This window comes from Bipolaris oryzae (genome assembly GCF_000523455.1).
Source record: "Bipolaris oryzae ATCC 44560 unplaced genomic scaffold scaffold_87, whole genome shotgun sequence".
NCBI lineage: Eukaryota > Fungi > Ascomycota > Dothideomycetes > Pleosporales > Pleosporaceae > Bipolaris > Bipolaris oryzae.
Window position 1 is genome coordinate 1 of NW_006911363.1, and position 25739 is coordinate 25739.

At 48.8% G+C, this 25739-nt stretch overlaps 14 protein-coding genes across 14 annotated transcripts; 6 read left to right on the plus strand and 8 right to left on the minus strand.

Annotated features, from left to right (window-relative positions):
* Positions 1-151: 151 nt before the first annotated feature.
* COCMIDRAFT_98280 (uncharacterized protein) lies at positions 152-556 on the plus strand (the record flags this gene model as incomplete). Its single annotated transcript, XM_007690893.1, has 1 exon — positions 152-556. A coding segment is annotated over one exon (405 nt), but the record flags the coding sequence as incomplete, so codon positions are not given.
* A 1807-nt stretch (positions 557-2363) lies between these two features.
* On the minus strand, positions 2364-3336 carry COCMIDRAFT_98284 (uncharacterized protein; the record flags this gene model as incomplete). Its single annotated transcript, XM_007690894.1, has 2 exons — positions 2364-3021; positions 3077-3336. Coding segments are annotated over 2 exons (918 nt in total), but the record flags the coding sequence as incomplete, so codon positions are not given.
* Positions 3337-3549: 213 nt separating this feature from the next.
* On the minus strand, positions 3550-3873 carry COCMIDRAFT_98297 (uncharacterized protein; the record flags this gene model as incomplete). Its single annotated transcript, XM_007690895.1, has 1 exon — positions 3550-3873. A coding segment is annotated over one exon (324 nt), but the record flags the coding sequence as incomplete, so codon positions are not given.
* A 91-nt stretch (positions 3874-3964) lies between these two features.
* COCMIDRAFT_98344 (uncharacterized protein) lies at positions 3965-4996 on the minus strand (the record flags this gene model as incomplete). Its single annotated transcript, XM_007690896.1, has 1 exon — positions 3965-4996. One exon carries the CDS (start codon positions 4994-4996, stop codon positions 3965-3967), a length of 1032 nt encoding a protein of 343 aa, XP_007689086.1.
* Positions 4997-6013: 1017 nt separating this feature from the next.
* Positions 6014-6256, plus strand: COCMIDRAFT_98365 (uncharacterized protein; the record flags this gene model as incomplete). Its single annotated transcript, XM_007690897.1, has 1 exon — positions 6014-6256. The coding sequence occupies one exon, from the start codon at positions 6014-6016 to the stop codon at positions 6254-6256; it is 243 nt and encodes an 80-aa protein (XP_007689087.1).
* A 374-nt stretch (positions 6257-6630) lies between these two features.
* On the minus strand, positions 6631-7737 carry COCMIDRAFT_52299 (uncharacterized protein; the record flags this gene model as incomplete). The annotated part of the gene is made up of 4 exons (XM_007690898.1): positions 6631-6797; positions 6846-6936; positions 6984-7397; positions 7462-7737. Coding segments are annotated over 4 exons (948 nt in total), but the record flags the coding sequence as incomplete, so codon positions are not given.
* Positions 7738-9861: 2124 nt separating this feature from the next.
* On the plus strand, positions 9862-10863 carry COCMIDRAFT_27256 (uncharacterized protein; the record flags this gene model as incomplete). The annotated part of the gene is made up of 2 exons (XM_007690879.1): positions 9862-10267; positions 10466-10863. The coding sequence occupies 2 exons, from the start codon at positions 9862-9864 to the stop codon at positions 10861-10863; spliced, it is 804 nt and encodes a 267-aa protein (XP_007689069.1).
* Positions 10864-11589: 726 nt separating this feature from the next.
* Positions 11590-11855, plus strand: COCMIDRAFT_6260 (uncharacterized protein; the record flags this gene model as incomplete). Its single annotated transcript, XM_007690871.1, has 2 exons — positions 11590-11702; positions 11765-11855. The coding sequence occupies 2 exons, from the start codon at positions 11590-11592 to the stop codon at positions 11853-11855; spliced, it is 204 nt and encodes a 67-aa protein (XP_007689061.1).
* Positions 11856-12168: 313 nt separating this feature from the next.
* COCMIDRAFT_37744 (lytic polysaccharide monooxygenase) lies at positions 12169-13849 on the minus strand (the record flags this gene model as incomplete). Its single annotated transcript, XM_007690886.1, has 4 exons — positions 12169-13337; positions 13391-13564; positions 13617-13704; positions 13751-13849. 4 exons carry the CDS (start codon positions 13847-13849, stop codon positions 12169-12171), a joined length of 1530 nt encoding a protein of 509 aa, XP_007689076.1.
* A 77-nt stretch (positions 13850-13926) lies between these two features.
* COCMIDRAFT_98274 (uncharacterized protein) lies at positions 13927-14085 on the minus strand (the record flags this gene model as incomplete). Its single annotated transcript, XM_007690899.1, has 1 exon — positions 13927-14085. A coding segment is annotated over one exon (159 nt), but the record flags the coding sequence as incomplete, so codon positions are not given.
* A 1619-nt stretch (positions 14086-15704) lies between these two features.
* COCMIDRAFT_6262 (uncharacterized protein) lies at positions 15705-16178 on the plus strand (the record flags this gene model as incomplete). Its single annotated transcript, XM_007690872.1, has 1 exon — positions 15705-16178. One exon carries the CDS (start codon positions 15705-15707, stop codon positions 16176-16178), a length of 474 nt encoding a protein of 157 aa, XP_007689062.1.
* Positions 16175-17089, minus strand: COCMIDRAFT_98367 (carbohydrate-binding module family 18 protein; the record flags this gene model as incomplete). The annotated part of the gene is made up of 1 exon (XM_007690900.1): positions 16175-17089. One exon carries the CDS (start codon positions 17087-17089, stop codon positions 16175-16177), a length of 915 nt encoding a protein of 304 aa, XP_007689090.1.
* A 111-nt stretch (positions 17090-17200) lies between these two features.
* Positions 17201-17999, minus strand: COCMIDRAFT_98371 (carbohydrate esterase family 4 protein; the record flags this gene model as incomplete). Its single annotated transcript, XM_007690901.1, has 3 exons — positions 17201-17615; positions 17668-17790; positions 17848-17999. The coding sequence occupies 3 exons, from the start codon at positions 17997-17999 to the stop codon at positions 17201-17203; spliced, it is 690 nt and encodes a 229-aa protein (XP_007689091.1).
* A 2053-nt stretch (positions 18000-20052) lies between these two features.
* Positions 20053-21491, plus strand: COCMIDRAFT_98269 (uncharacterized protein; the record flags this gene model as incomplete). Its single annotated transcript, XM_007690902.1, has 2 exons — positions 20053-20586; positions 20646-21491. 2 exons carry the CDS (start codon positions 20053-20055, stop codon positions 21489-21491), a joined length of 1380 nt encoding a protein of 459 aa, XP_007689092.1.
* Between the last annotated feature and the right edge of the window lie 4248 nt (positions 21492-25739).

Consider the following 25739-nt stretch of genomic DNA (forward strand, 5'->3'; position numbering starts at 1 on the left):
AGTTAATCGCAAGCATCTATTTACTATAACATTACGTTTTTATAAATATTAAGCTATTATGTGGCGTTGTAAAGCCTCATTTTTGAGATCGCTGAGATGGTGTTCAGCGTGCACGAGATGAATCCGTGCACGAGGTGCACAGACACGTTATCTCGCCATAGGAAGGGCCGAGCTCCGCAGCTTATCGATCTATTCACTCATCCTGACTTCGCCTGAACATCTCAAACAGCTTTATCTCAAAGTGTATCCGGATTACGACTCATACCAGCTAACCTCGTACCCAAACCCAGATACATGGGGCTCACGTCAGATCAAACAAAAGGCTACTTGCGACCTGATGCTGCGGTTGTGGCAGGACTTTGTTCAGAAAAGGACACTTGAACAGATCGAAGTGACCTTCGTTTCGCCAGGTGGAAGCACCAAAATATGGTACTATATCGTGTCTCCGAAATGCCATAAGAGAGCTTCGGATAGGATATGGAAAAGTAAAGTCGAGGTTCAGATGCGCGAAGAGGGGACAGACTACGATCCAGCCACTTTTGATCCGTTTGGCTAAGGGATGATACTTTTGATACCATTCTTTCGATTCGTATGACTTTGATTGACTCAGTGATCTGTTTTATTCTTCCCTCCAGCAATGGTCCAACTTATAGAAGCGACATGTGAACTAGGCGTTTGCTATAAAATGGCGAAGAGAAACGAGATAAATCTCCCGAAATGACCTGCATTGTTATCTGTTTACATAATCTAGAGAGCCGACTCGGAAGAGAAAAGAAAGACGAATAAAGTTATCAGGATGGCTTTTAATATCCTTGGCCAGCTCTTACTAGTGTTTCCTACCATCCAGCTTGTTCAGGGCTTTGCGTAACCATGTGTACTAGGTTTGTAGTCTCGGTCGGGTAAGCAGAGGTAAGGTCAACCAGCGCTCCTAAGATGATAGAGAAAGCCTGCGTTGTCGAGCATGATCGTGTGTATTCTAGACCCGGGGTGAACAAGACATTGAGCGGCTCCTTAGTGACTTTCGATGAGGGTCGAATAGATACTCGAGGGAATGCTTGACATGTACGACCCATGATCCAAAATTTGAACTACAAATCTCTCTCGTTTCCCAAAGACTACATCATCTGCTGGACGAACACAAAAGATGTAGAATTCATGAATGATTTCAAGTCGCGGCGTGCCATGGCTTATGTACTCATTGAAGAACCATGCGCTGACAATATCGGACCGTAGGCAGCCCTGCCATCTTTCCCATAACAGATGCTTCATCAGAGTCTAGCGTTTATGAACTTTTTCCACATGTTTCTCCAACCGGAGTCTGACGGGATGCTGCGAGAACGGGACACATGTCTTCGCCGTTTGGATCGATCATGAGAGGACTGATCCTCAAATAATACTTCGGTGGTTTGACGAGCGTGTGAAGTTTTATGCTTTTTCTTTCGCATGTTGTGTCTCCTTTTGGCTTCGTGTTCTTTCTTCAGGCTCTGATTTCCCACTCTCAACTCTTTCCTTTCCATTGATTTGGTTTCGATTTCGGGAACAGTACCCGGTTTCAAGGGCTGCTTCTCCATAAATTCCACAAGTAACGACCTAATTTCTGCATTCCCCCTTTTTGCTGCAATAAGCATTGCACGATTCAGGCACTCTTCTTGAAATGCCTGTGTCTCGCAGAGAATTGCCACGATGTGAGCATTGCCAATCTCGACAGCAAGCTCAAGTTCCTCATATTCGAGCTCTTCCGGGTACTTTGCGGCTAGAGTCTGTAGATGTTCTGCGAGTCCATATCTGATCAGAAACTGCCTCAAGTATGCCTGATCGTTAGCTGAATCGCAAAGATCGTCGTCTACAAAATCAGCTCCATGTTCGATTAGAAGGAGAATTATCTCATCCTTCCTGGCTTCAATGGCACAACTCAAGGGCATACCTTCGTCCCGGGCCATGATGTTTACAAATTCTGGTCTGTGCTCAATAAGCATCTCGACAATGCGTCGGTGACCCCGTTGACAAGCAAATACGAATGCATAGCAACCGTAATAGTCGCCATCATCGACGTCGAGACAAGCCCCCATCTCAAGCATAAGCTCGACTGCCGCTTCGTTGCCATCCATACAGGGTCTTTGCCATTGCCCACTCCAGTGATATTTCAGTCCACCATTTTCGAACAAGAAGCGGATCCATCTCAGATCTCCTATGTCGCATGCATGATCTAAGGCCGCATGCAAATTATATTCCCGAACTTCGCAATATTTATCCTGTAAACTGATATAGGAATGAATATCAAGGTGCTGCAGGCAGAGAGGATTGAGGCCTTCTCTGCAAGCACACCACACTAGAGATTCGACAAGCCCGCCATCCCCGTAGCATCCATAAATAGATGTCCAGTACTCATGGCATAGATCCGAGCAATCTCTCATGAAGTCGGTCGTCTTCCCAAGGACGTCTTTCTCGTGTTCTGATGCGGCAGCATGTGACATCCAATTCTTAGAACTGTACGTCATGAACGGAAAGCTGATTGTCAGTTGAGAAACGGGAGAATCGTAGTCAATATCCCGCAAGTAAGACATGCATACAATAGCCATGTCAGCTCGGGCAGCAGTTTCAGTGAATTTACTCGAATGATTCGAGTACTTCACAAGATACTCTTGTACTGTGAAATGAGCGAGTCGTACTTTTGCTTTTGTGATGCTTTCCGAATCTGATATGATGAGCTTTATGAGACTAGAACAGTATTTTGCCAACTCAATGGGCTCAGGCATTCGATTGGCAGATTCGAAAGCTGGTTGCTTGTCCACTTTTACAGCGACAGCATCAACCAACTCCTCAATGGACAGTGAGTTGGGGCTGTAGATAAGGAACTGTAACAGACGTATAGTTTTCTCTTGGTATCCGTTTGGCATTCGTGAAAGGATCCTTGAGTATATCTCATTTAGATCCTTTGGTAGATTTTGTAGTGCTTCGCGTAATGCGTCAGGCTCAAGGCAATCCTCGAGCTCCCTAATCTGGCAAGCAACATACCGGAACCTGGCATATCAGCTTTCTAGAATCCAGTTTGCAAAGCAGGTCAAAGGGAACTAACATTCCATTAGCTTTTGCAACAAGCTTGTTTTCAATCTCCATCTGTATAGTCGGTAAATTCTTCCAACGCTCGAGACGAGCGACCTCGTCCTTCACAAAAGCAGCAATGTCTCCATCTAAACCCTCGCCCTCCACAGCAATGGATCCATTTCGCGCGACCATATGTCGGAAACTTGTGCGTATTTCTTGTTCATCGCGGCTGGTTACCGCAAGATGAGCATTGCCAGTTTCTAAATTGACAAGATCTGTGATCCAAGTCATTGCGCTTTTAGCATCCTTCTTGGAGCCCTCTAGCACGAGTTCGTCCAACGCATCAATAACTATCCACACTCCTTCCACCAGGCTCAACATTTCCAAGAAGACCTTTCGTAACTCCTCCGTCGTTGGCGACCTCGGGGGTCTTGTAGGGTCGCTATCCTTGCAGGATATATAGAGGTCGTCGAGTAGAGATCGTGCGGCATTACGTTTTCGAGAGAGCTGCCAGACCAGTGTACGTATCAGGGTATGAGTCGACAAAGTTGCTTTTTGGTGGAAAGTAATGTAAAAGTAAAGTAACAAATGCGTTTTTTCAACAGTTTTGATGATTAATGAGCTGAGCACCGTCTTACCACATCCGGGAGATCCGTATATCCATAGAAAATTCTGAGAAGGCCCAAGCCAACGCTTGAATTGGTTATGATTAAACAACCAACTTCCAGAGTTTTGAAAATGCTGTTCGCACGCATCCCGATGATACGTGGAGAAATCGAGAGGTTCGAGCCATTGCACTAATTGTGACTGCTGAGTCTCTGTGTTCATTTTATTCAATGTTGATTGAATCTCTAAAGTAGTCCGTTTGACTATCACGTATTAGTCGATTGAACTGATGAACCCTAAAACTACTCGTCAACTAACTTGAATCAAGCCAAATTTCCAGCTTTGGCTCTGCATCGACTTTGTGAGGGGCTACCATAGCCAGCAATTCTCTTGTGTACGCCGCTGCACACATTGCTGCATACCCTTGCCATTGGTCATTCTTATGGGTATCGGAATAATCGCAAACTCCACGGACAACTAGACAGGGGAAGCTGTTCATCAAGCCGGACGCCTCCATCTCAAAGCAAAGCACGCCAGCGTCTTGAGAAAGTCTGTCTCGCTCCATGGCATTCTTCATGAGTGTGTCGGCAGAAGCGATAACACCATGAAATACCACGGACTCGTCGTATCGCTTGGGCCAGCTAGTCCGGTCGACAATTTTCTGGGGGTCGAAGCCGCAAACTATATCGCAACTGCGATGCAAGCCATTTTCGTCATCTGGATGGATGAAATCAGAGCTGTAGAGTCGATCACTGGTTGGATCAGGTCGTCCAAATTCTGACTGCAATCGGGGATATTTCGTGACAAGTGCATGCACATGTTCCGCAATTCCGTTGCCATTGATGGTAAATTTAGACTTTAAGCTGGCAACTGCACCTAGCAGGAGAGCGGTTGGTTTATTGACGTGTCCCGTGTTCTTGAAGCTCCGGCCTTGGGTGTTTTTCCCATGCTGATATTGGAAGACTCCTGCATTTCCGTTCTGAGGGACACTGACAACCACATCGCCTAGTTGGATATGGTTTGTTCGACTAGGCGCGCCTCCTCCGATGCCAACCATGAGCCCAATGCGAATATTTTTGAAAGTGCGAAGCATATCGCGTGCGACAGTCGCTGCGGAGCTAGTGCCATAGACGCCGTAGGGTAGAGTCGCAAATACAACATTGTGCCCCTTGATACTACCGAGGACATAAGTATTTTCGTCGTTTGTGTCTTGTTGCTCAAGACGTTCGGCGTGTAGATCATCCAGGAAAAAGCGGGCAGCAGTGAGCTCGGCAGGCAGCGCACAGATCCAACCCACGGTATATTGCTCTTTGGGAAGGGCGCCGGTGGGTTGAGCCGCCGCCATTGTGGCCGAATGTGGAAACGTTTCGAGGGGCTATGTGTGTTGACCCCCGCACTTATAGAGGTCAATCCACTGAGCCACGTCACGCATCCTGGGCAAGTTATTGCCATGCGAGCTCGCTCGAACTGACTTGGCGACACAGGGATCCTTGCATGCGTTAGCGTGTCAGCCTGATGGTAAGCAATCTCAGCCTTGCAGAAACTCTCAGACAGGCTGCCATACACTATCTTCAAAAAAATCGATATCGTGCTGTGACATAATTTTGGTACCATACATCTCCCTTAGCCTGAGGATTTCCTTGTGATGCCTGGGGAGCCGATGGTGTTTTTGTGGTTACCTAGGAACCCTTTTCTAAGAGATCGATGTCCCGAGATAGCAGGGCCACACAAATCTGCAATGTTGTGAGAAGAGCGATCGGATACTTCTTTATCCAGGAGTAAGCGGTGGTCTTGTTGGAGGCTGAAAACACAGCGCCGGCATGCAGGAAGAATATTCTATAGAGAGCACTGAGCGCATGGTCATGGTATAGGGATGAGGGCTACAACATCCTAGCAAGGACTCGACTTTATCCGTAGATATCCTCCGTCCTCGCACATACAATTTGAGAGGAGAGATGGCGCAGTGAGTTTTGTTTCAAATACTAGAAATCTTTCCTGTAACGCTAAGGAATTCGTAAGATCGAGAGTTCTGATCTCTCCTCCCTCTAGAGCCAAGAAGTAACTTCAGGATCCAAAAGAATTTTTCAGTATCAAGATTCAACTTGTTTAAAGCTTCTAATCTAGAGAAACTATTTCTTAAGCTTTAGCGCTGGGGAGGCTTTCTTGGTTTCTCCTCGTCTAACTACCGTACTACTTCCGAGAAAATCACTGTGCCGAGACCCTGTAGTGAACTATTGTATAACTAATACAACAATTAATACACAATTGCAGGAATCGCAACAGCGAAAGCCCCAACTACGCTCCAAAACAGAAGAACCAGCAATCGACTACCCGTTGTAGTCCCAATACAAAACGCCCATAAATGTCCAAGCCAAACAGACCACATCCAGGTCCAAAGCCACGGAGCTGGGACCATCCAAAATGTCGAGCAAAGCGTCGTTATGCAAAATATCGCCACAAACCACCACTTATCCTTTCTCCACCACTCCCGCAGTCCTCTGCGAATACTATACATCTCCGTCTTCTCTTCCGCGTACCCATAAAAGACTGTCCCGCCCCTGATTTCCTTTTTGATCCGTTCATCAAGCTGTTTCTCGCGAAGTAAAGAGATATCAAGGTCCGCGAGATCAAGCTCGGATTGCATGGCGGCGGCTAGCTCGAGCACGGCGCGGTGCGTTCCGGAAACTTCTTCTGAGAGGCGCGAATGCAAGAGGAGGGTATAGTGCGTATACAACCACATTATGTGGATTCCGATTGTCCACGCAAGGAGGAGAAGGATGCAGAGGAACAGCTGGAGGAATGAGAAGCCCCATTTATAGGTCTAGTTCAAGAATTCAGTCGTAGATCAAAAGTAGATGGAGAAGGAAGGTAAAAGGGGAGCGCACTCACGCCCGTATTTTGGCACTGTCCATTGTTTTCAATGTATGTGCGGTTGAAGAGCTCGCCATCTCTAATCCAAGTCATACCCTGTGCGCCGGAGATGTTATAAGCCTCCATTCTGGTGTCTTCAAGGGTGTAAGCAGTGATGTTGAGTGTGGGCGGATTCAGTGTGTGGTTCATGCCCTTCTGAGACGAGTAGGAAAAGGTAGAATTGTCAAAGATAGATGGCTCGTCCCGTCCACCACCGAGCCCATATGCTTTAACGTCTGTTGCGGATGAGCAGAGCTGTAGGAACTGTGGGTTTGTTGCCTTACACAAGGAGACTCTATAAGCCAGGTCCTTCTCCGGGACTGCTCCGTCTGTAATTACAGGGTCTCTTCCTATTCGTAAAGTTACATCGTAGTTCTACTGCAACGCAATCCAGAGCACCCGGTATACGTACCCGACCAAACAGTCTCATCCAAGACCCATAAGCTGTCCGACTTGTTAATCCTTAAGCCATCCTGAATAAAATAAAGTACCCGCGAAAAATTACCAAATGGAACAAGATTATCGCTCGGGTCCGGAACTCTCGACGAAACATTAGAATCGTAGCCGCTCATAGCGCTCATGAGCGTTGGGAACGCGAGGATGAAAAGCATTGTCGCAGTCATAAATGCCATGGCGAATTTTGACTTGAGTCTACGCTGCGTGATGAAGCTCTTGATTGTTCGGCATGTTGAGAGAACAGAGGCGTCGTTCTCGATAAAAATCGTACGGAAAACTTGATAGGAGACCGGCTCACTCGCCATGCAAATCGTCAAGTACCGTGCAAACTCGCGCCAAGATATTATTGCCAAAATCACCTGGCCACCGCGTCCGACAACCTGTTATTTTGTGTCAACATAACAATCCATGGCGGTTCTGTATCTGCACGGCTGCTGAACGTACAATATCCCATACGATATCCACGAGCTTAGCCTGCGCAAAACTCAAATCCCCGCCCCCAAGCGTGATTTGAAAGAAGCCTGTAGAAGACCACATGCTGAACATGTCGGGCCGCAGTCTAAACCTACCATCCGGCAAGCACGCAGATTCAGTCGTGATGAACGTGGACATCATGCCAACCATGATTGCGCTGACAACGAGACCGAATACCCAGAAGACGTCTAGGGCCCAACAGAAGCCGCGCAGCCATCGTGTGGATTTGAGATCGTGCTTTAGATCATGCCATGCGGTCCGTATAGGTTCGAACTTGGATTTTGTGGACATGGCTTCGCACTAGGAATCGGGTAGTACTTATTCGATACAAATTCGGTATGGACAAGGGATGAAATAACACATAATGGATGGTGCACTCGAGCGCGATAGCGAGCTTTCTTATCAATCTTGAACTTGGTGGCGAAAGAAGGCTGAGACAAGTGAAGGCTGAAGCAAGCGAAGGCTGACTTGCATTTTAGCCCCCAAGGCGTCGTACCAATTATCTGGAAGTATGCCGTTCAACATGGAACGCTTATTTGTTGATACTTTAATTAACTACTTAAGTCTGTTCTGTGGCGGCATCTTGGATCGCACTCAGGCACAGTTGTTTTTCCTTATCAACCTAAAAAAAGCAGCCTATGGCTGATGATAGTCAAAGTGATCAAGTATGATGTTGGGATTCAGTGGAATCCTATAGCTCTAAGTGCGATGGTTTCCACGAAATAGCTGATCAGCGCGTTCTGAATTAATACAAATAAACCATCTTTCCTTCTTAAGATATTTTAAGCGTTGCTTTACATAGGTGTATATCGCTTTTAGCGTGACTTAGCCGTCTAAAACCCCGACTTCACTCTCACACGATTTCTGTCATGACTTCTCGTCCCATCCACAAGCGCTACCCAGGCTGTGTAGCAATGGAGTACTATAGGGCTACAAAAGGAATTGTCATTCTTTCCTAAGAAAACCAATCTAGTAATCTTTATGCTAAGAGCAAATGACTGTCTGCGCAGCTTGAACATGTGATATTAGAAGAGTATATATTAAATGTTAGTATGTAATAGTAGTATATATAGCCTTTCATGAGTGAATCTTCATCTTCCCACGGGAAAGGGAGGCATTGATCAAAGTGTTGAATTAGCTGAGTAGCTATAATATGGGTATTCAGCGCGTGTTAAGTGCCTATGTCGAGAAACTTTGAAAGCCCCCTGATATCCTTTATGAGCTGCCACGCTATCTTCAAGTAAGCTGTTGCATGCACTACCTAGGTAGAGTACCTTTCTCTATACGCTGCCGAGCAACCCTGCACTGGTGTAGAACATAAATATCATAACAACACTAGCAGAACACATTCGATCAGATTGCGCTACTTGGGTCTAGTCACTTCTCACTAATTTCCGTTTGCATATATAACCGCATTTCGCTTTGCTTCATCGCAAGTACATGAGTGTGGAACATTCGGGCTGCATGTACAAGATGGACGATATATATCTTGAGACCGTATTACTTCGAAAGTCAGTACCCCCAGTGCCTGAATAGATTAGCAAGCCTATCCGGCGTTTGCTCCGTGCCCGAAAAGGTTCTAAGACGCTGAAAAAATATAGCAGTCTTCTCAGATCATTCTTCGCGGGAATTTGTGCCGGACTAGATCGGGTAACTATATCAATATATTGAGAATCCTTCTCCGTCGGCTTCTTGTTTTGACACTTCTCCTTCCTTGCTTTCAGTCCTCTTCCAAAAGCGTGCTTTCAAATCCGCTTTTGGGTGGTTCCCAACTTGCAATCATGAGAATGAGAACTCGTGATGAACTCGAATATTGCGCAAAGCGATGGATCATAGAAGTGTGCAAGTATGCATATATTTGGGCATCGCTATGTTGACTTGGTGCAGAGAAAATTGAATCAAATGCAGTGAGAAGAAGACCCAGAACCAAGAGATCAAGATGCATCGTGCCGTCGCATAAGCTCGTTCTTGTAATGTTTCTCAGTCTGGGTGCTTGACTTGTCAGCTCATTCGTGCCTCTAGAGAAGGTCTTGAGCATTAAAGCTTTGGTGGTCCACAGAGGAAATTGTATTAACGCACGATATTTGCCTGATTCCCCATCCCTATATGATCTGCCGCAACGTCTCGCACGATCACCTGTCTACCTCACTTATATCTCTTTGCCTCCTCGTCAAGTCTTTCATACTATCTGTAAAATCCAATGTTATGTTTACAACGCTCTGCAAATGCCTTTCCTCGACTCAACACACTTCAGGAGCTCGATCCTGACCACAACTGAAACAACTCATCATCTCCGTCTTCGAATTGGCGGTTATCTTTTGCCGGGAAACTATCGCATATTTTACAGAGCCAAGGAGACTTCTGCAAGCTATGTCGCCAAGCGAGATCAAAATGGAAAACGTCTGTAAGCTTCGCATGAAGCTACTTGAGGTGCGCAAAGAATGCGAAATCCTTATGTTGCAAAAACTTGAGGATGTGGCATCGGAGTTGCGCAGCATCAAGCTGGAGCTTCAGAAGACGACCTTCCGCCTCAAGGCAATCAGCAGTACTGCCAAGAGTATTGAAATTGCGAGCCCTGATACCAATGTCCGAGTCCAGGAGAACCAATGGCGCTTAAGACAGGATGCAGAATCTAAAGCAAGGAACAAGGCCCTGTCCGAGCTCAAAGGCCAGATGCAGCTCAAAGATGTAGAAGAGCAATCCATCCTAGATGTGGCAAGTAGCGTGAAGCGAGTCTTGACAGCTGGCTTTCCTCAGCGCAGACGCAAAGCCCGTGGTCCGCTACAACAGATCTCAAAAGCTATACTGATATAAGATCAAATTTTTCTATCCTGGTCCGAAGATAAGAACTCCGCAATGCTCCTTCTTGCTGGGGGGAACTATGGGAATCGCCCATCAGTTGAAGCCAACTAGCTGTCCGGTACCTCTATCTAGACGATCGAAAACATGCGTCAGACGTATAACGTCCTCGTAGTCTTCTGCCAACCGAGCCACACAATAACGGAACGGTCTCGCCGAAGTTTTGCGAGCATAGTCAAGGGCTTAGTATACCAGTTGGCGGAGCATCATTCCACTGGCCTGCGATTACAACATGACCTAGTTCGGGAAGCATTGTCCTCAACCAAATGGCACCGCGAAGAGCCAAAGACAGCATTCGACCACATGTTAGACCTCCTATCAGCTCTGATGGAGCATTTGCCAACGAAGAAGCCAATATTGATGATCACCGACCGTCTCGATCAGTGTCGTTGGTCCAACGAATCCAGAAGGGACTGTACAGAGTTGGAAGACGCCGTGATATCACTGCTGCACATGATGCGCAATCAAACTGTACAGCATCCCAGACTCAAAATCCTCCTAGTAATGGAATAGATACCCGCCAAGCATACCCCCAAAGCATTAGTTTGGGCTGTCAATGAGAAGCTACTCAGCTACGGATAGACTGTGATCAAGAGGATGATAAAAGCTGAGGGAACACACCAACAACGCAGTATTTCATTTTCGCAACACTAGAACTCTGCAGTATTATAATTGAGGTATAGTTATCAATGCGTTCCTAACAAATAAAGTACTTCGTCATTTCATGCCATCTTCAGTAGTATAGAGAAAGTTCATTTTGGCTACTTGTCACGTCAAAAAGCGGCAGCACTTGCGCGGAGGCCAGATTCCAAAAAGTGGACAAACGTCAGCAGGCTGCTGAGTCCGCATTGTTTTTATGCCACTGAGTGATAACTGGATCTTAACTATGTTTGAAAAAAAAACGAGACAAAAAAAAGCAGTTAAAGATGAACTCTACAGCGGAGAATTAAATCCCGGTCTCCTGCAATTTGTAAATTGCTTGACAAGGGAAAGCCTGACCACTGTACTACTGAAGATTATTCTTGAGTTGTAGCGGAACGAACTCTATTAGACCTTTATCGGACGTGTGAAATAAAGGAAACACGCAGGTGTGCGCATCTCAATCCCTAACAAATGCGAGTCTTTTTGTGGCGCAAACTCGACTAATGACTTACTTAGCTAAAATGGGATGGACACAAAACAGGACATGATTCCTACCGCCGACACGTTGCCACACCATCTCCATCCCGCACGCCCGTAATGACGAAATCAAACGTCGAAGCCGCAAAGCGCGCAGCCGGCCAACAAGCAGCGGTCGATCACTCCGACGCCAACTCCTCATACTTCAGCATTAGCAGCGGCATAATAGTTGTGTACGTCGTCGAAGCTATCAAAGAGCACTCTATAAATTTTAACATCCACATTGTGCCTATAGGCTACTAAAAGCGATCAAGGCGCCCGTTGCCGTGTACTTCGGTATGCAAGATGACAGTATCATGGTCAGGACTGCGGATGGTGAGCATTAAGCGGATCCCGCTGATGAGTTCTGTACCTCAAGTCCAGAGTGGAGCATCACGTCACGTGGACGCTGTGTTGTCGACGTGAGTTCGTGAAGACACTGTACGTATATCACCAGCACAGACATAAAACCCGTTGGCAAGCAGTAAACATTTATTTTGTTCAAGCCAGGAGTATCATAACCAACCATTGACCATCCGCTCAAAGATAAATTCCCATAGAGTCAACGCTGGTAATAGAAATTGCAGAAAGGTAATCTCCACACTAAACAAGAACAACAATATCAACAAGAAGAACACATTCGGCGTCTAACGACGAGATCTAGCGACGCGCGCGACGGTGGCGCGCAACGTGCTCAGCCGCGCGCTTGCGGTACTCAGCAGTGACAGTCACATATTCCACCACGGTCTCGATTTCAGTGACAATGACGCAAACGGCGCCCTCCCTACAGCTGGAGCCGCCGTCCTCGGACGAAGGAACTTCAGGTGCAGCTGTAGGCGCAGGCGCAGCGTCGTAGGAAGATGCCTCCTGGGTGGGTGTAGCCTTTGGCGCCTCAGCGTCGGCCCCGGACTCAGGTTCGCTAGGCGCAGCATCCTCATCCGAGTCGATGATGGCGGGGGCAGAGTAGTCGCCGACTTTGGTCGGCGCGGCAGCGGCCGAGGAGGAACAGGTAGTGACAGGCTTCTGCGCAACGGGCACAGCGCTGGCTGCCTTGGTGGGGGCAGCAGAAGTCTTGTTGGGAGTCTCCTTGGGGGTTGTGTCGACGTAGGACGAGTCGATGCCACCCGAGAGCATGGCGCCGACATTGATCTTCTTCTTCTCCTGCCCAAGGACCTTGTTCTTGTTGGGCGGGCCCTGGAACTTGCCCGCTTTGCATGCATCGTTGATGCCCTGGCACTTGGTCTGCCAGAGTTTGCAGCCTGCGTTTCCAGTGCAAGGGGCAGTGTCGAAGCACTTCTTGGACTGCTGCCAGCACTGCTTGCTGGAGGCCCAGCAGCCCTTCTCGTCGCTATAGTCGGCAACTTCAACACCGCACCAGTTTGCGTTCTCGGCGAGACAGCCGGCGGGCTTCTGACCCTCGGTTTGGGTAGTTTGGCCGGACTTGCCAGTCTGACCAGAGTTGGCGGTCAGCTTTGCGAGCTTCGGACCGGGGAGTTCGTAAGTCGACTTGTCACTGTTGTAGAGGTCGAAGCTAGTGCTGGGCTGGCCGTAGTCGACGTATCCGGGGATGGAGACGGTGGACTCGGGGACAAGGTTGCCATCGCTCTCGAGGAAGATCTGGGCACAACTAGTGTAGAACTGAGGGTCACCGTCTTTGGCGTTGTGGAGAGCGAGGAGCTCAGGGCGGGCGAGGTAGTAACCAGCCTCAAGTCCAGTAGGAAGCTTCACATTGAGGAGACCGTTGTTGTCGATGACCTTGTCGGAGCACCAGCTGTCGCTGGAGGAGTCGTAGCCGTGCTCAAAAATCTTGAACCAGCCATCACCAGCACCTGCGGATGCTGTTAGCATGAATGTCATGAATGCTTGAGCAAATCGGACTAACCTTTGTCCTCAATAGCGGAAGCAACCTTCTTGAGGTAGACAGCACAGGGGCCCTTGTGGCCGCGCTCAAGGCGCCCCTTGGAGGGATCTTTGGGCGAAGCACGGATCTCGAATGTGAGTGTCGCGCCGTCCGGGACTGACTGTACACGAGAAACACCCTTCGTTCCGCCGACGTCTAAGTCGATGGTCAGTGACACAGTGTAATCGAATTGGAAGAATTGACGTACTGCAAGCCATGTCATCACTGTTTAGGCTGCTAATGGGATACATGGAGCGCGGTGGGTCGTTGCTCATGCGCATAGCAACTCCATCGCCCTAATACCATTAGCTAAAGCACAATGATAGATCCTCATTCACGAACCTGTGGAACTCCATTGACATAGATGTCAGTGAAGACAGTATGAGCCAAAGCCACTGGTCCAGAGGCCAGCGCCGCGAGGAGCATAGATTGAGTCTTCATTTTTTTCTGATATGTAAAAGATGATTTAAGATCAAAGTTGCAATTGCGGTAGTATGTCACAAGAATAGACTGAGTCACTAGGACGTCAAGACGAGAAAGGAGTGGATGTCGACTCGCGACGGTAATGAGTGAAAGAAGCAGCAAAGTGCCGAGGGGAAGGATAGTTGGTAGTTATGAGCTCCAGACTGAAGGTAAGAAGAAGAAGCGGGGAAGCAGGGGCTGATCGGGCTTTTGATGTCGAGCTGCGGATCCCCTGCGCTGATTCTGCAGCCTAGAATCTCGGTGGCCAGCCAGCCGCACTACCGCCCCATCCTGGCGACAGATGTCCAAAATACAACGAGTCATGCCGGAATTGTGGTAGAGTTGTTGATGAGTTCAGCCTCGAAACAGTATGGCCAATCATGGAGGGCACTAAGATCTTGTATGAAACACAAACACACAAACTGGCAGCGTTAACGAATCGCTAGAGAGTAATTTGGCATGGTCAGCCGCTGCTTGTCGCTTCCTCGGACACGCTAATTCAGGTACCGCCCTTTATTATTAAACTGTTTGTCATGTGTTACCATAGTCCTCCGAATGCTGCCATGCTACCAGCCAGCCACTAGCAGTCAATCATGCCGCACAACGCCAAAAGCGGGTTCTCGACATGCACTATAACCACAGTGGAAAGTGTCTCTGCTTGTTGTAAGCGCCATGTGTAATCGAACTTCCAGCAGTCATTCAGGGGTAAGGAAACCCACAGCAAATCTGCAGCTTCGCAGCCGCTAACTCTGTCATCACAATTTCGCAAGGACTCGCGGTGCCGTTTGTGAGCCTGAGACTAAGCTCTCGATCCCGCTTAGACCTGGCACGAGTGCAAGACACAATATTGTTAAGTGGCGTTTACCATCAAGTAATTTTGTATCAGGAGAAGCGTGCTTCACGAGAGGTCGGTAAAGCTTATTTTACTCCGTCACACAGCACATGTGACATTGGCACGCAGCATAATCGTGCATATAAGTATTGAAGCTGTGCTTCCCTCGCTTCAACTCGAAGCAGGGGAAGAGGCCACTAAAGGTAGGCATCTGGAGTGTCTTGATCTGCTGGCGAAATTGTGACGCCTTTTGTTGGTCAGCGCCACGTGTGCACAGTATATTGGCTATTATAAATTGGTTATGTTGCATGCAGCAAATCACAATCTGTGGAGACGCCATCAGTGGTGGGTAAGATTCGTCGACAAACGCGATGTTTCTGTTTTCAAGACCATATCGAAGAGAATACTCTTGACAGGACGACAAGAAGGTGTGGAAAAGAGGGGAGTTTGGGGAGTTTTGCAGGTGCGTCGGAACAGACTTTGCACTAGAAATAACCAGATTCCCACAGAAACCCTTTCGACTTGTGCAGTTCCAATAAGGGGAACATGTTTCAAGTCTAGGTGTCCGAACCTACTCTGAAAGATTTCTAGGTCAAGTTTCCGAACATTCACTCAATGACTATCTCAGGTTACCTCACAAACCTCAGTTCTGTAGTGACAGTCAGTTCAGTACTCGCGCTTGATGTGTTCTTCGCGTGCACCCTGAATCTTGCTGGGAATCATGCGCTGAATAATGAAGACAAAAGAGCAGAAGTAATGCTTCATCTCTGAACGAACTCTGGTGCACAAGTGATTGAAAGTGAGTAAGGGACACTGCTAAGAGAAGAAATCATTATATTCTGAGCGCACCTATCATTAAAATTGCGCCATTATTACAAGAGTGTAAAGAGCAGAAGAGCTCGTAGGAGTGCTCGAAGTGATAGAACTGCTCGCAACAGACGACAGGATTGTTTCTGAACCAAGACACCGGCGACCGAGAGATGCGCAAGGCAACAAAAAAGGATGCCTGGGAATCAGCTGCACGTGCAAACCAAGTACAGTGCAGAAACCAATGTGCTGGTGATGGAATGGGAGGCAACAAGAGCACTGCTTGTGTCCGCAGAAGTGCTTGATACTGCAGTGCTGCTCGAGCCTGTTGTACTGCTAGTCTTGCTTGAGCTGCCGGCAACGGCAGCAGCAGCAATAGGTTGGCTCAACGAGCTGCTTATTGCCGCAGAACTAGCCGACGAAACCGTGTCAGAGCTGGTGGGAGAACTGCTAGAGGAGCTGCTCACAGAGCCGCCAACACATGTTCCGAGACCTGCATTAGTTGTTGTACTGCTAAGGGAAGCTACAGATGTACCACCGGGAAGCGAAGCAGAAAGTAAAGCATTGACTGTAGAAATGCTAGAAAGGAGTGTAGTTCAGTTGCTGGTCGACAGGGCAGCGAGACTGATTGATAGTATTGAGCCACTAAAGGGGCTGGGTGAGCTCTAGGAAGGACTCGTGGAGTTGGATGCAGAACTGGGTGTGCTGGAGGCTGGCGAAGATCCTGAGCTGGAAGAAGAAGCCACGCCTGTGCAATTACCAAAGGCTGACTGACAACCCAGTGAAGCCAAGCAGTAGCTGTCTGTAGTACCGCAGTTGCCGTACTTGCTGCAGCAAGCACCGGGTTTACATGCCCAGCCATTGTTGTTGCCTTTACCCACGTCTCCGCAGGTTCCGTCTGGTGAAACGCTTCCGCGTGCGGGAGCGGAATCAAAACATATCCCAAAAGCGCTCTGACATACTGATGGGGAACAGTAATCTGCAGTGGTACCACAGTTCCCGAACCTGCTGCAGCACTGGCCGGTTTTACATACCCAGCCGTTGTTGTTGCCTTTATAAACATCTCCGCAGGTTCTGTCTGGTGAAACGCTTCCACGTGCGGGAGCGGAATCAGCACACATTCCGAAAGCACTCTGACATACTGATGGTGCACAGTAGTCTGAAGTCGTACCACAGTTTCCGTACTTGCTACAGCATTGGCCGGGCTTGCAGACGTAGCCGTTGTTGTTGCCTTTGCCAACGTCTCCGCAGGTTCTGTCTGGTGTTATGCTTCCACGTTCGAGGGGTGTTGCAAGAGGTGTTGCAGATACAGTCCGAGAGGGCAGTGCAGTCCCGGTATGGACGTTTGAGGCTTCGTCGATGTATGTGCTTGTTGGTGCAGCATCACACAACCCGAAAGCGGGCTGGCATACGTTGGGAGCGCAATAGCTGGCACCGCTACCGCAGTGTCCATACTTGCTGCAGCACCTGCCGCCATTTGGAGGGCACGTCCATCCCAGATTATTGCCGGCATTGATATTACCACATAGTCCGTTGAGGGAGTAGACTGTACTTGGTTCCGGGTCGGTGGACGTCTGCATAACTTAGGCGGCGGCTTCGCAGGGGTGAAGGAAACTCTACTTACAGTGTTGGTGGATCGCACTTGGCGATACACCTGTGTATCCTGTAGGCACTCGGCTACGGTGACAGCTTCAAGTCGTTAGTCCTTGCAATATGTGAATAGAGTTGATTTGACACTCACTTTTGAGACCCCTAGCTTGGATTGTCTGGATCATGAAGTCAATGAGTACTCCGTGGGTCCATTCTTCCTGCTCGTGCGCTTCCACTATGGTGCGACCAAGGTCAAGACCGTCGGTAAATAGCTTTTTTGCAGTCTCGATCCCAGATTCTGACTGATATTGCCAATCCTTGGTGTTCAGGTCACCAATGATGACATGGTACTGAAGTTCCTTGAGTGCTTGGAGCGCGACCGCATTGACTGATAAGAACGGAGGGCGCATGTAGTAAGGGAAATAACCGAGGATGTTGATCAAGGCCTCCTCTAACAAAAGCATTTCTTGCTTTACCTCATCAGCAGTCAAAGTAGCGAGATTTTTGTGGCTCCATCTAACGCGCCTAAGTCAGCATGAAAGTTAGAATGCACAGAAAGACTGCTTACGTGTGTGATCCGATCTGGTGTCCCATGTCGATCATCCTCAGCAAAGTAGAGTTGTAATCGTAGATGTTTCCTTTGTTGGCCCCATTGATGAACCAGGTCGCTTTGATACCCGCAGCTTCCATACTAGGACCATAGTTAGCAGGTTCCAGGTAGGATAACAGTCACTGGAAGACGACTCACCGGTCGAGGATATCCTCTGAGTAGATCCATGGGCCATCGTCAAAACCCGGGGCGATGACGCCAGGCAAAGTGCACGAGTATATCTGCAAACCAAATGGAACTGCTGATGCAAAAGGAAGCACTGCTACAAGTGCGCCCAGGGCGCGGGCCATGTTGCCGAATCCGAAACCCATACTCGCTGCAATATACGTGAAGTCTTGCAAGCCTGAGATAGTCTAGATGCGGTGGTGACAGGGTGGTAGCAAAATAAAGATTTGGCTGTAGCAACTTGACAGGGTAACAGACCGCACTTAAATGTAAGCATATATGCAAAAATCGTACGAATGCTTTCCGGGGTTCCCGGGGAGCATGTGTACAGCTGTAAACTCTACGCGGGTGATGAGGTCCAGATGCCACGGACAAGAGCGCCACGAAAATGGTCTGGTCTGCAGCTTTGGACCTTTTCAGATGAGCACTAGCGAGGGCATGACTTAATGAGGAATTCTAGATTGTTTAAGGCTATCGAAGTGGCTGAAGGGCCTATTCGCTGGACGCAATTTGAACGTCGACTCGCTTGCAAACGCCACTAAAGCATCTTGTTCACGGGACGAATGAGCCTATTTCTCCTAAGCGATGGCCTCCGGGAACATTAAAGTAAATCGCCACGTCCAGCTTGCTACAGCGCTAAAACGACAGCAACAAGAACAACAGATTCAATTATCTATGCTATTGGGGCCTAATTGTAGCGTTCAAGATTCTCGGTGACGAGGGCTCCTCTAACAAGATATTGATATCATTGCCATATTGTTGTAGCCTATGCCGTAGGGCAAGGGGCAAGCGTGGAAGAGATGTTCGCTTAGAAAAGACGCGGTCCTGCGTAGTTGTAGAATGGGCAACAATTGTTGAGTTGATGCTCGCTTGTGTAAGTATTTGCTGCAAGACTAGAACAGAAGCTCAGCCTATTGAGCGATGACTGTACGTAAGTACACCTTGCGGCTTGCCAGTAGAGAGCTGAAGGGATGCTTGGCGTGGCGCCGCCTAGTCATGCTTGTCGAAGTTAGGCGCGACTTGTACACTGCAGACTGAGCCCCTTTTCGTAAGGCTTGGCGCTACGCCTTCTTGTCGTGCTTGTTGCAAGACTTGGCGTGGCGCCGCCTCCACAAGCTTGGCAAACCGAGTGGCCCTTTTCGTGGAGCTTGGCGTGGCGCCGTCTTGCCAAGCCTGGCGAACTAAGGGGCGATCTGTACCTAAGCGCCTCTTCTTGCGTGGCTTGGCGCTTAAGCTTGTTTGTATTAGCATGCACATTCGAGTTTTCCAGATCGGTCCTGACCTGGAGCAATATGAAACAGCACGTGGTGAAAGTACTTGTTCAGCTCTTTCTGGGTCGTGCCGTTGCGCGCAGTAGACTACCCAATCAGAAACCGAGGGTGACCACACCAGCGAAGACCTCTCTCACCAAATTTGTCTACCCAGCAAATTCATGTCCCTTTTTCTTTGCCTATGTTTGTAAAGGAGATTTACGTAATACTAGAAATATGAATCAAACAATTTTTATAGTAACGTGCCCTTATCCTCTAAGTGGCCTTGGCAATCGTTCGGAGCTTCCGGTGATGAGCTGAACCAGCCGTCGACAACACTACCGTAGACTCCGAGTTCGGTAGGCTTGCAGAGTATGCAGAAGATGGCGCTCTAGAATTATCGAACCAGCCAGCCATAGCCCTATCAACTGAAAGGCGTTACAGGCGACGGCAGAGAGGTCTACCACCAAAGATCAAAGCTTTTGCCATCCTAACCTAATCGCAGTCTCGCCAGGTCTGTACTTGCAGCGCGATTCGACGTGGCTGGAACTCTAGAGCTAGAATACCACATCACAAACAACAACGCTTTGGCCATTCTAACCTAATCGTAGTCTCGCCAGGTCTGAACTTGCAGCGCGATTCGACGTGGCTGGAACTCTAGAGCTGGAACTACAGAGCTGAGATATCACGACATACCCTTCACTCGAGTATAAAGACACCGGTCCAAGTCGACCATGGAAGCATCATCAAGCAACCACTTCCACTCACTACTACCGTCTCTGATCAAGCAACCTTCCAATCGTTGACTCGGTGTCTCGAAGATTTCTTCCATCGTTTTCCTCCTCATCATCAACTTTTGCAATTTGCCTCATTCGCTACAATGGCCGTTACTTTCACCGACAGCATGTTCGACAACAAGTCCTTCTCTATGGACAAGAAGTCTGAGATCACCATCACCACTGTGTGTCTTCCACTTACTCCTCCTGCTGAAGAAGACCCTCAATCGCCAGAGTGGACTATCGAGGAGCCTGCGGAGACTGCCAGCCAACAGGAGATTGAGCCAACAAAGCCTGAATCCATTGTTGCCGTCATCGGTGTTGGCTACGTTGGCACCCACCTGGTAGAGGCATTTGCCGGTCACTACAACGTCATTGCCTTTGACCTCAGCGAGCAAAGACTCGCCAAGGTAGCGCAGCAACTCACTGGTCTCCCAATTCAGTTCACTTCCAACGCAAAGGATATCAGCGAAGCTAGCCATGTTCTTATTTCAGTCCCCACCATTCTCAAGGAGGACAAGAGCATCGACACAACATATCTGCGCAGTGCGATCGCTACAGTGGAGAAGTACGTCAAGCCTGGATCCACTGTCGTTGTTGAGAGCTCGGTCGCGGTTGGCATGACTCGCGAGCTCGTGGGTCCCCTGATGGCATCTCGCAACCTCAAGGTTGGCATGTCTCCTGAGGTAAGTCAGCCATTGTGCTGAATTCTCCATTCTCCATCATGGTTACTAATAGTTCATAGCGTGTTGATCCCGGTCGCACATTCCCTGCCTTTGAGGATATCCCAAAGATTGTCTCTGGTCTTGATGAGGCATCTCTGGAATCCATTTCCACCCTCTACGGCCGCGTGTTTAACCAGCTTCTTCCTGTCTCTTCCCCAGAGGTTGCCGAGATGACCAAGCTTTACGAGAACTGCCAGCGCATGGTCTGCGCCGCTTACGCCAACGAAATGGCTGATGCATGCGCTAACATTGGCATCAACGCCTTTGAGGTCAGCAACGCAGCTGCCTCGAAGCCATTTGGCTACCTCCCCTTCCGCCCAGGCCCTGGTATCGGTGGCCACTGCATCCCCGTCAACCCCTACTACCTGCTGTCCAACTGCTCCATGCCTCTCCTTGAGCACGCCACTACCATGTCGTGGTCGCGCCCCGCAGACGTTGCGACCCGATTTGTCCAGTCTCTCGTTCAAGACAAGTCATCCCAGGGACAGGCAGCTGTTGACCCCAGCCAACTTCGCCTCCTTGTTGTCGGTGTTGGCTTCAAGCGTGGTCAGGATGTCATGAGCAACTCGCCTGGCGCTGCCATCATCCGCACATTGAAGAGCCGCTTTGGAAGCTACGTTGAGTTTGCCGATCCCCTGGTCGGAACTGACATCTACAATGCTGTTCCCAAGATGGACACTACAACAAAGTGGAACGCTGAGCACCTCAGCACATACGATGGCATCATCGTCTCGGTCAACCAGGAGGGTCTGGATATGGATGTTCTTGAGCAGCTTCGCGGTGTCAAGGTCGAGGACTTTACTGGCACATTGATCAACCCTGCCTTCAGCATGGGATCGCCATCTGGGTTGTCAAAGGGTTTGTGATTAATTTTCCGCATCGTATTCTCGCACGGATACCTTTTTCAAAATTCTGTAGACATTATTGAGTAGGGCATGATCAGGCGTTTTTGTTTAGCTTAATGCAATAATACGATTCTCTTTTCACAACTCATCACCGTGACCGCATGGATGAAGTTTTCGGCCTTCTTGTTGTGCATCTGCTTACCTAAGATGCAATGCCAGGCAACAACAACTCGACTGGGCATCAAGGAAGAAAAAAGGATGCAGCCAGTCACATCAGACCGGTGGATGGTCCGTAATGGGTGGGTCTGACTCCACCGCTCAGAGCGCTGCAAGCCTCCGGGGGCATCTCCGCACACATCCGATCACATCACTTTACAGATTGTGGATCCATTTACCCCACAACTACGTTAATCCCACCTCAGGTGACAGAAGTAGGCAGAATTGCAAAGAAGAAGAAGAAGCAGCAGCTCTGACATATTTGGGCTTAAAGGCAGCAGCGATAGCTCAGCTACGGATGCTGTCAACTGTGCGTGAACTTGATTCTCGTCAGCTCGGAGGAGACCTGGGAGGTGAGTCTGCCAACAGATGGAGACTTTACTGGGTATTGCGTAGGGTGGCTATACAGGGTTGAGTACAGTATACTTAGTGTTAGACATGAGCGTGAGGAGCCATGTTGATGGAGAGAGGTGGCCAGGTTCGAAGATTTTCCAGCCAAGAGATTTGGCGACTTGGCAGTGGCGTTGTGGCGCTACTTAACGGGCAGATTGGTGCTAGCGCAAACGGTTAAGCTGACCCCCCTGTCTCTGAGAAGCTCGAAGCGGAAGTATTGGTCCGTTGCAGTTGCTCACTTGGGCGGTCCAAAACAGGCGAGACCATCCCTCGCCCGTTTTGGCAGCGCGTCACAAACCTCGAAAAACTCGTGCTCGGCCCTACTGTTTGTGCCCACAAAAGGCCCAGCCTGCATCAGAGTGCTCTACCGTCTGTGGGACCGAGGACTAGAACTCAAACTAGCCGTCAAATCAAACTAACCGTCAGGGTGCGCTTTCGCTAACAAACTGCGAGTTTTGCTGTAAAATAGTAGATGCAAGACCAGGGAGGCGCCCAGCTACTGGCGCTCCATTAACCGAGTGACTGGTCTGTCTCATGTTCGTTAAATATCTCGCTAGCCGTTGGCCTTCATTTTTCTATCCTTTTTTTTTCTTTTTAGCTTAGCGCACACGTTACACTCAGTACGTGACTCGTATGTGCATGACACAGCGGGAACTTTGAACTGACTTACAATCCGCGCTGTCGGGTCACAACTGCGGACACTAGCAAATTATTTTCTCGCAACACAGGAAGTCGGAATTGTCCATGATGCTACCAAGTATCTTTTTTTGGAGACAGCTGAGATGGAGCAAAAAAGCTCTGATGGCCACGCAGATACTTTAGAATATCCACACTTGAACTCATCCTCGTTTCTCCTCCAAAAAAACATTGCACATTCAAGCGGGCACATCATCATAGCAAGATTTATCTAAGCGATAGTGGCGAATTGTGTTTGCAAAAGACAGAGGTGCAGTGTCCGGCTGCATGTGAGCGAATCTTTGCTAGACTGTGTCCAGAAGCCTCGAGATTCGATCTTGGAATCGGGCTTGCAGATCATCAATGACTAGCCAATGCAGGGCGCATCTTGTAAGCTCCAGAATCATATTCCCCCGGGGCTTCCGCCACTAGAAAGGTCATTAGTCTCCAAGGCCGGATTCGCTGTGCTCCCCGGTATAGCTGATGCATAGTGGTTGACTAACAATATCAGCTTTCCCAAAGCACTACCGCTGCCGAGGCGAGAATGTTCTAACGTCCGGTGAGAGCTGCTTTCAGCTTCCTCCAAACAAAGCCTCATCCATTATGGATAGCGGCTGAATATGTGATATAGGGCTGTTGGAATGACGTGTATTGAATTTCGTGGCCATTTGCGGAAATCGCTACTTGTGTCTGTGAGCGTGACGCCCGGGGTCGCGAACGCCCGATCTCCAGAACCTCTAAGGAAACCAAGATCTCCGAGCAACACAAACTCAACCCATAATAAGAAGCTGCGCTCGCCAAGTGTAACAAAGGCTCACTGAGCGTTCCTTACTACCTGAAATAGTCATGATATGAATTTTCGCGTCTGTTGTTGCGCAACAGACTCTCTCTCTCTCTCAAATCTGCGATGCCCGCTTTCTACACCGTCACCAGAAATTTCAGTACAACGTTAGGCCAGAGAATCAGTACAATACAAACGAAAAAAAGTCTCATGATCGACGTGATTAATGGGTCAACAAAACGGGTCTTCAGCAAGCGTCAGTATGAGAAGAAGGTCACGCAGCCCCTATGAGGTGGTAACTGAAAGTGAGTGACAGTGATTGACAGGATGTGACAGGGTGTGACAGGATTGACTTGTGTGACCTTGTAGGAGTGCGTTACCGCCTGGTATCATGCATGAGGCAATTGGTGAGACCATATCATCGAGCTGGAGTAGATGATATCAACCTACAACAGCACTTGGTGCACTTCACGATGTGACTTGTATGCTGGACCAACGACGACTTTAGCTTCTCCAGGCTTGAGCAAATATTTGACCGCTACACTAAGCAGAAATCATGTGTACAGTATCGACTCTCGATCCTCGATAACCACGGGCTTCCATACAGCGATTGACTTTATCAAGCACTCTGATGAAAAACTACTACACCACAAATTCTTGTCATGATAGTGATGATAGGTAAGTCTACAGCCTCATTTTTGCGAGCTCGTTGGCGCCAGAATCAGGCGTTATTACGCGACTCTGGGCGTCATGCGCACTGACACGGTAAGAAGATCAACTTACATAATAGCAAAATTGCGAGGAACGTTAGTTTGTAACAACCTCTCGGTATAACCGAGCACTGTAAGGCTGGCGTGATGTTTAAGTGGCGCTATCGGCTATTGTTTGGCGGTATTGCCAAGCGCGCCACCCCCTAGCACATAGCCACGTAGCGTAGCTGGAAGCGCGGGTCCAAAAGTGGTTAGTGGATTTGGTGCCGCCAGCGTAGCACAATATTCTCCGCGGTGGAGTTGCTTAACAGCTCTCGACCGGTCTACCGGTACACTGCATGTTTACCCCACAACCTAACAATGGGGAAGTGCGACCTGCGACCTACTACCTGGGTACCCAGTGGTACTTCAACGTCTCGGAACCATTGGAATTTCAGGTTTCCCAGCCAGTGGTCAAGGCCTTGAAGTAGTATATCCTACTGCTCAATACAGTGGCTAGGGGCGATCGTCTTTTTGCACATTAACAGGTCATGGGTCTAGGTTAGCGCAGTGGAAGCAACAGCCAAACGAAGCACGACGTTTGAATCGCGCTTGTGCCTGTATTCCCTTTAATTTTAAAATGTACTTAGCTGGAGCTAAAGATGCTATAGCTGGAGGCTAGTTGAGAGCCAAGAGCCGTGGTCAAAAGCCAAGAGCTGAAAGCCAAGAGCCAAGAACCAGATCTACAGCCGAGAACTAAGCGCCAGAGCCGAGGGCTAATGCAAGCCAAACACATTGGTTAACCTTCCTGTATTCACGGTAGTACTCAAGTGGTATATCTTACACTGCTTAATATAGTGTCAGGGGCAATTTTCTTTTTGCACCTTAACATGACTAAGGTACGAGAGAAATGGGCACATGCTTCACAGTGGCTACTTAGCTGAGCCATACTGACGGTTTAATTATTCGAGAAGCCACGGAAGCCCCATACAAGCCCTTGCGTGTGACATCCCCGGCCGTCACTCTGCTCATGGCTGATAATCAATAATGTTCTGGACTTGATGCACAGACAGTTGATGCGCCACGTGCGAAAAGTTCGCCTTACTAGATATGCACGTGTTCAGCAGAGCGGGTGTAGCCAGACGTCTGTGTAGAACAGATTCAGTGCAGCGGGAAGTAGTGCAGAAACCGAAGGCTTAGATGGCTTGGCAGCCACAAGCTCAATTGCCAGCGCAAGCCGTCTGTGAAGCTATCATAGCTCCCTTGAACTAAGCCTCCGGTGTTCAGGTCGCCTCCACATATCGCCAAGCTTGGTTGTGGTTTCCGCCCCCAAAGAGCAGAAGTCTATGTGGCCACCGGTGACAGGCTACGGCCAGACCGCGCATGGGTGCTATTCCACAACTGATTCGCACTATGGCGGCATGCATGCGGCTGTCGTGGCGTCGCCTATCTTGGACAGTGGGCCTTCCCAAGTTGGACATGGTCCTTTTCGAGGCACTAGCACTGACGACTTTT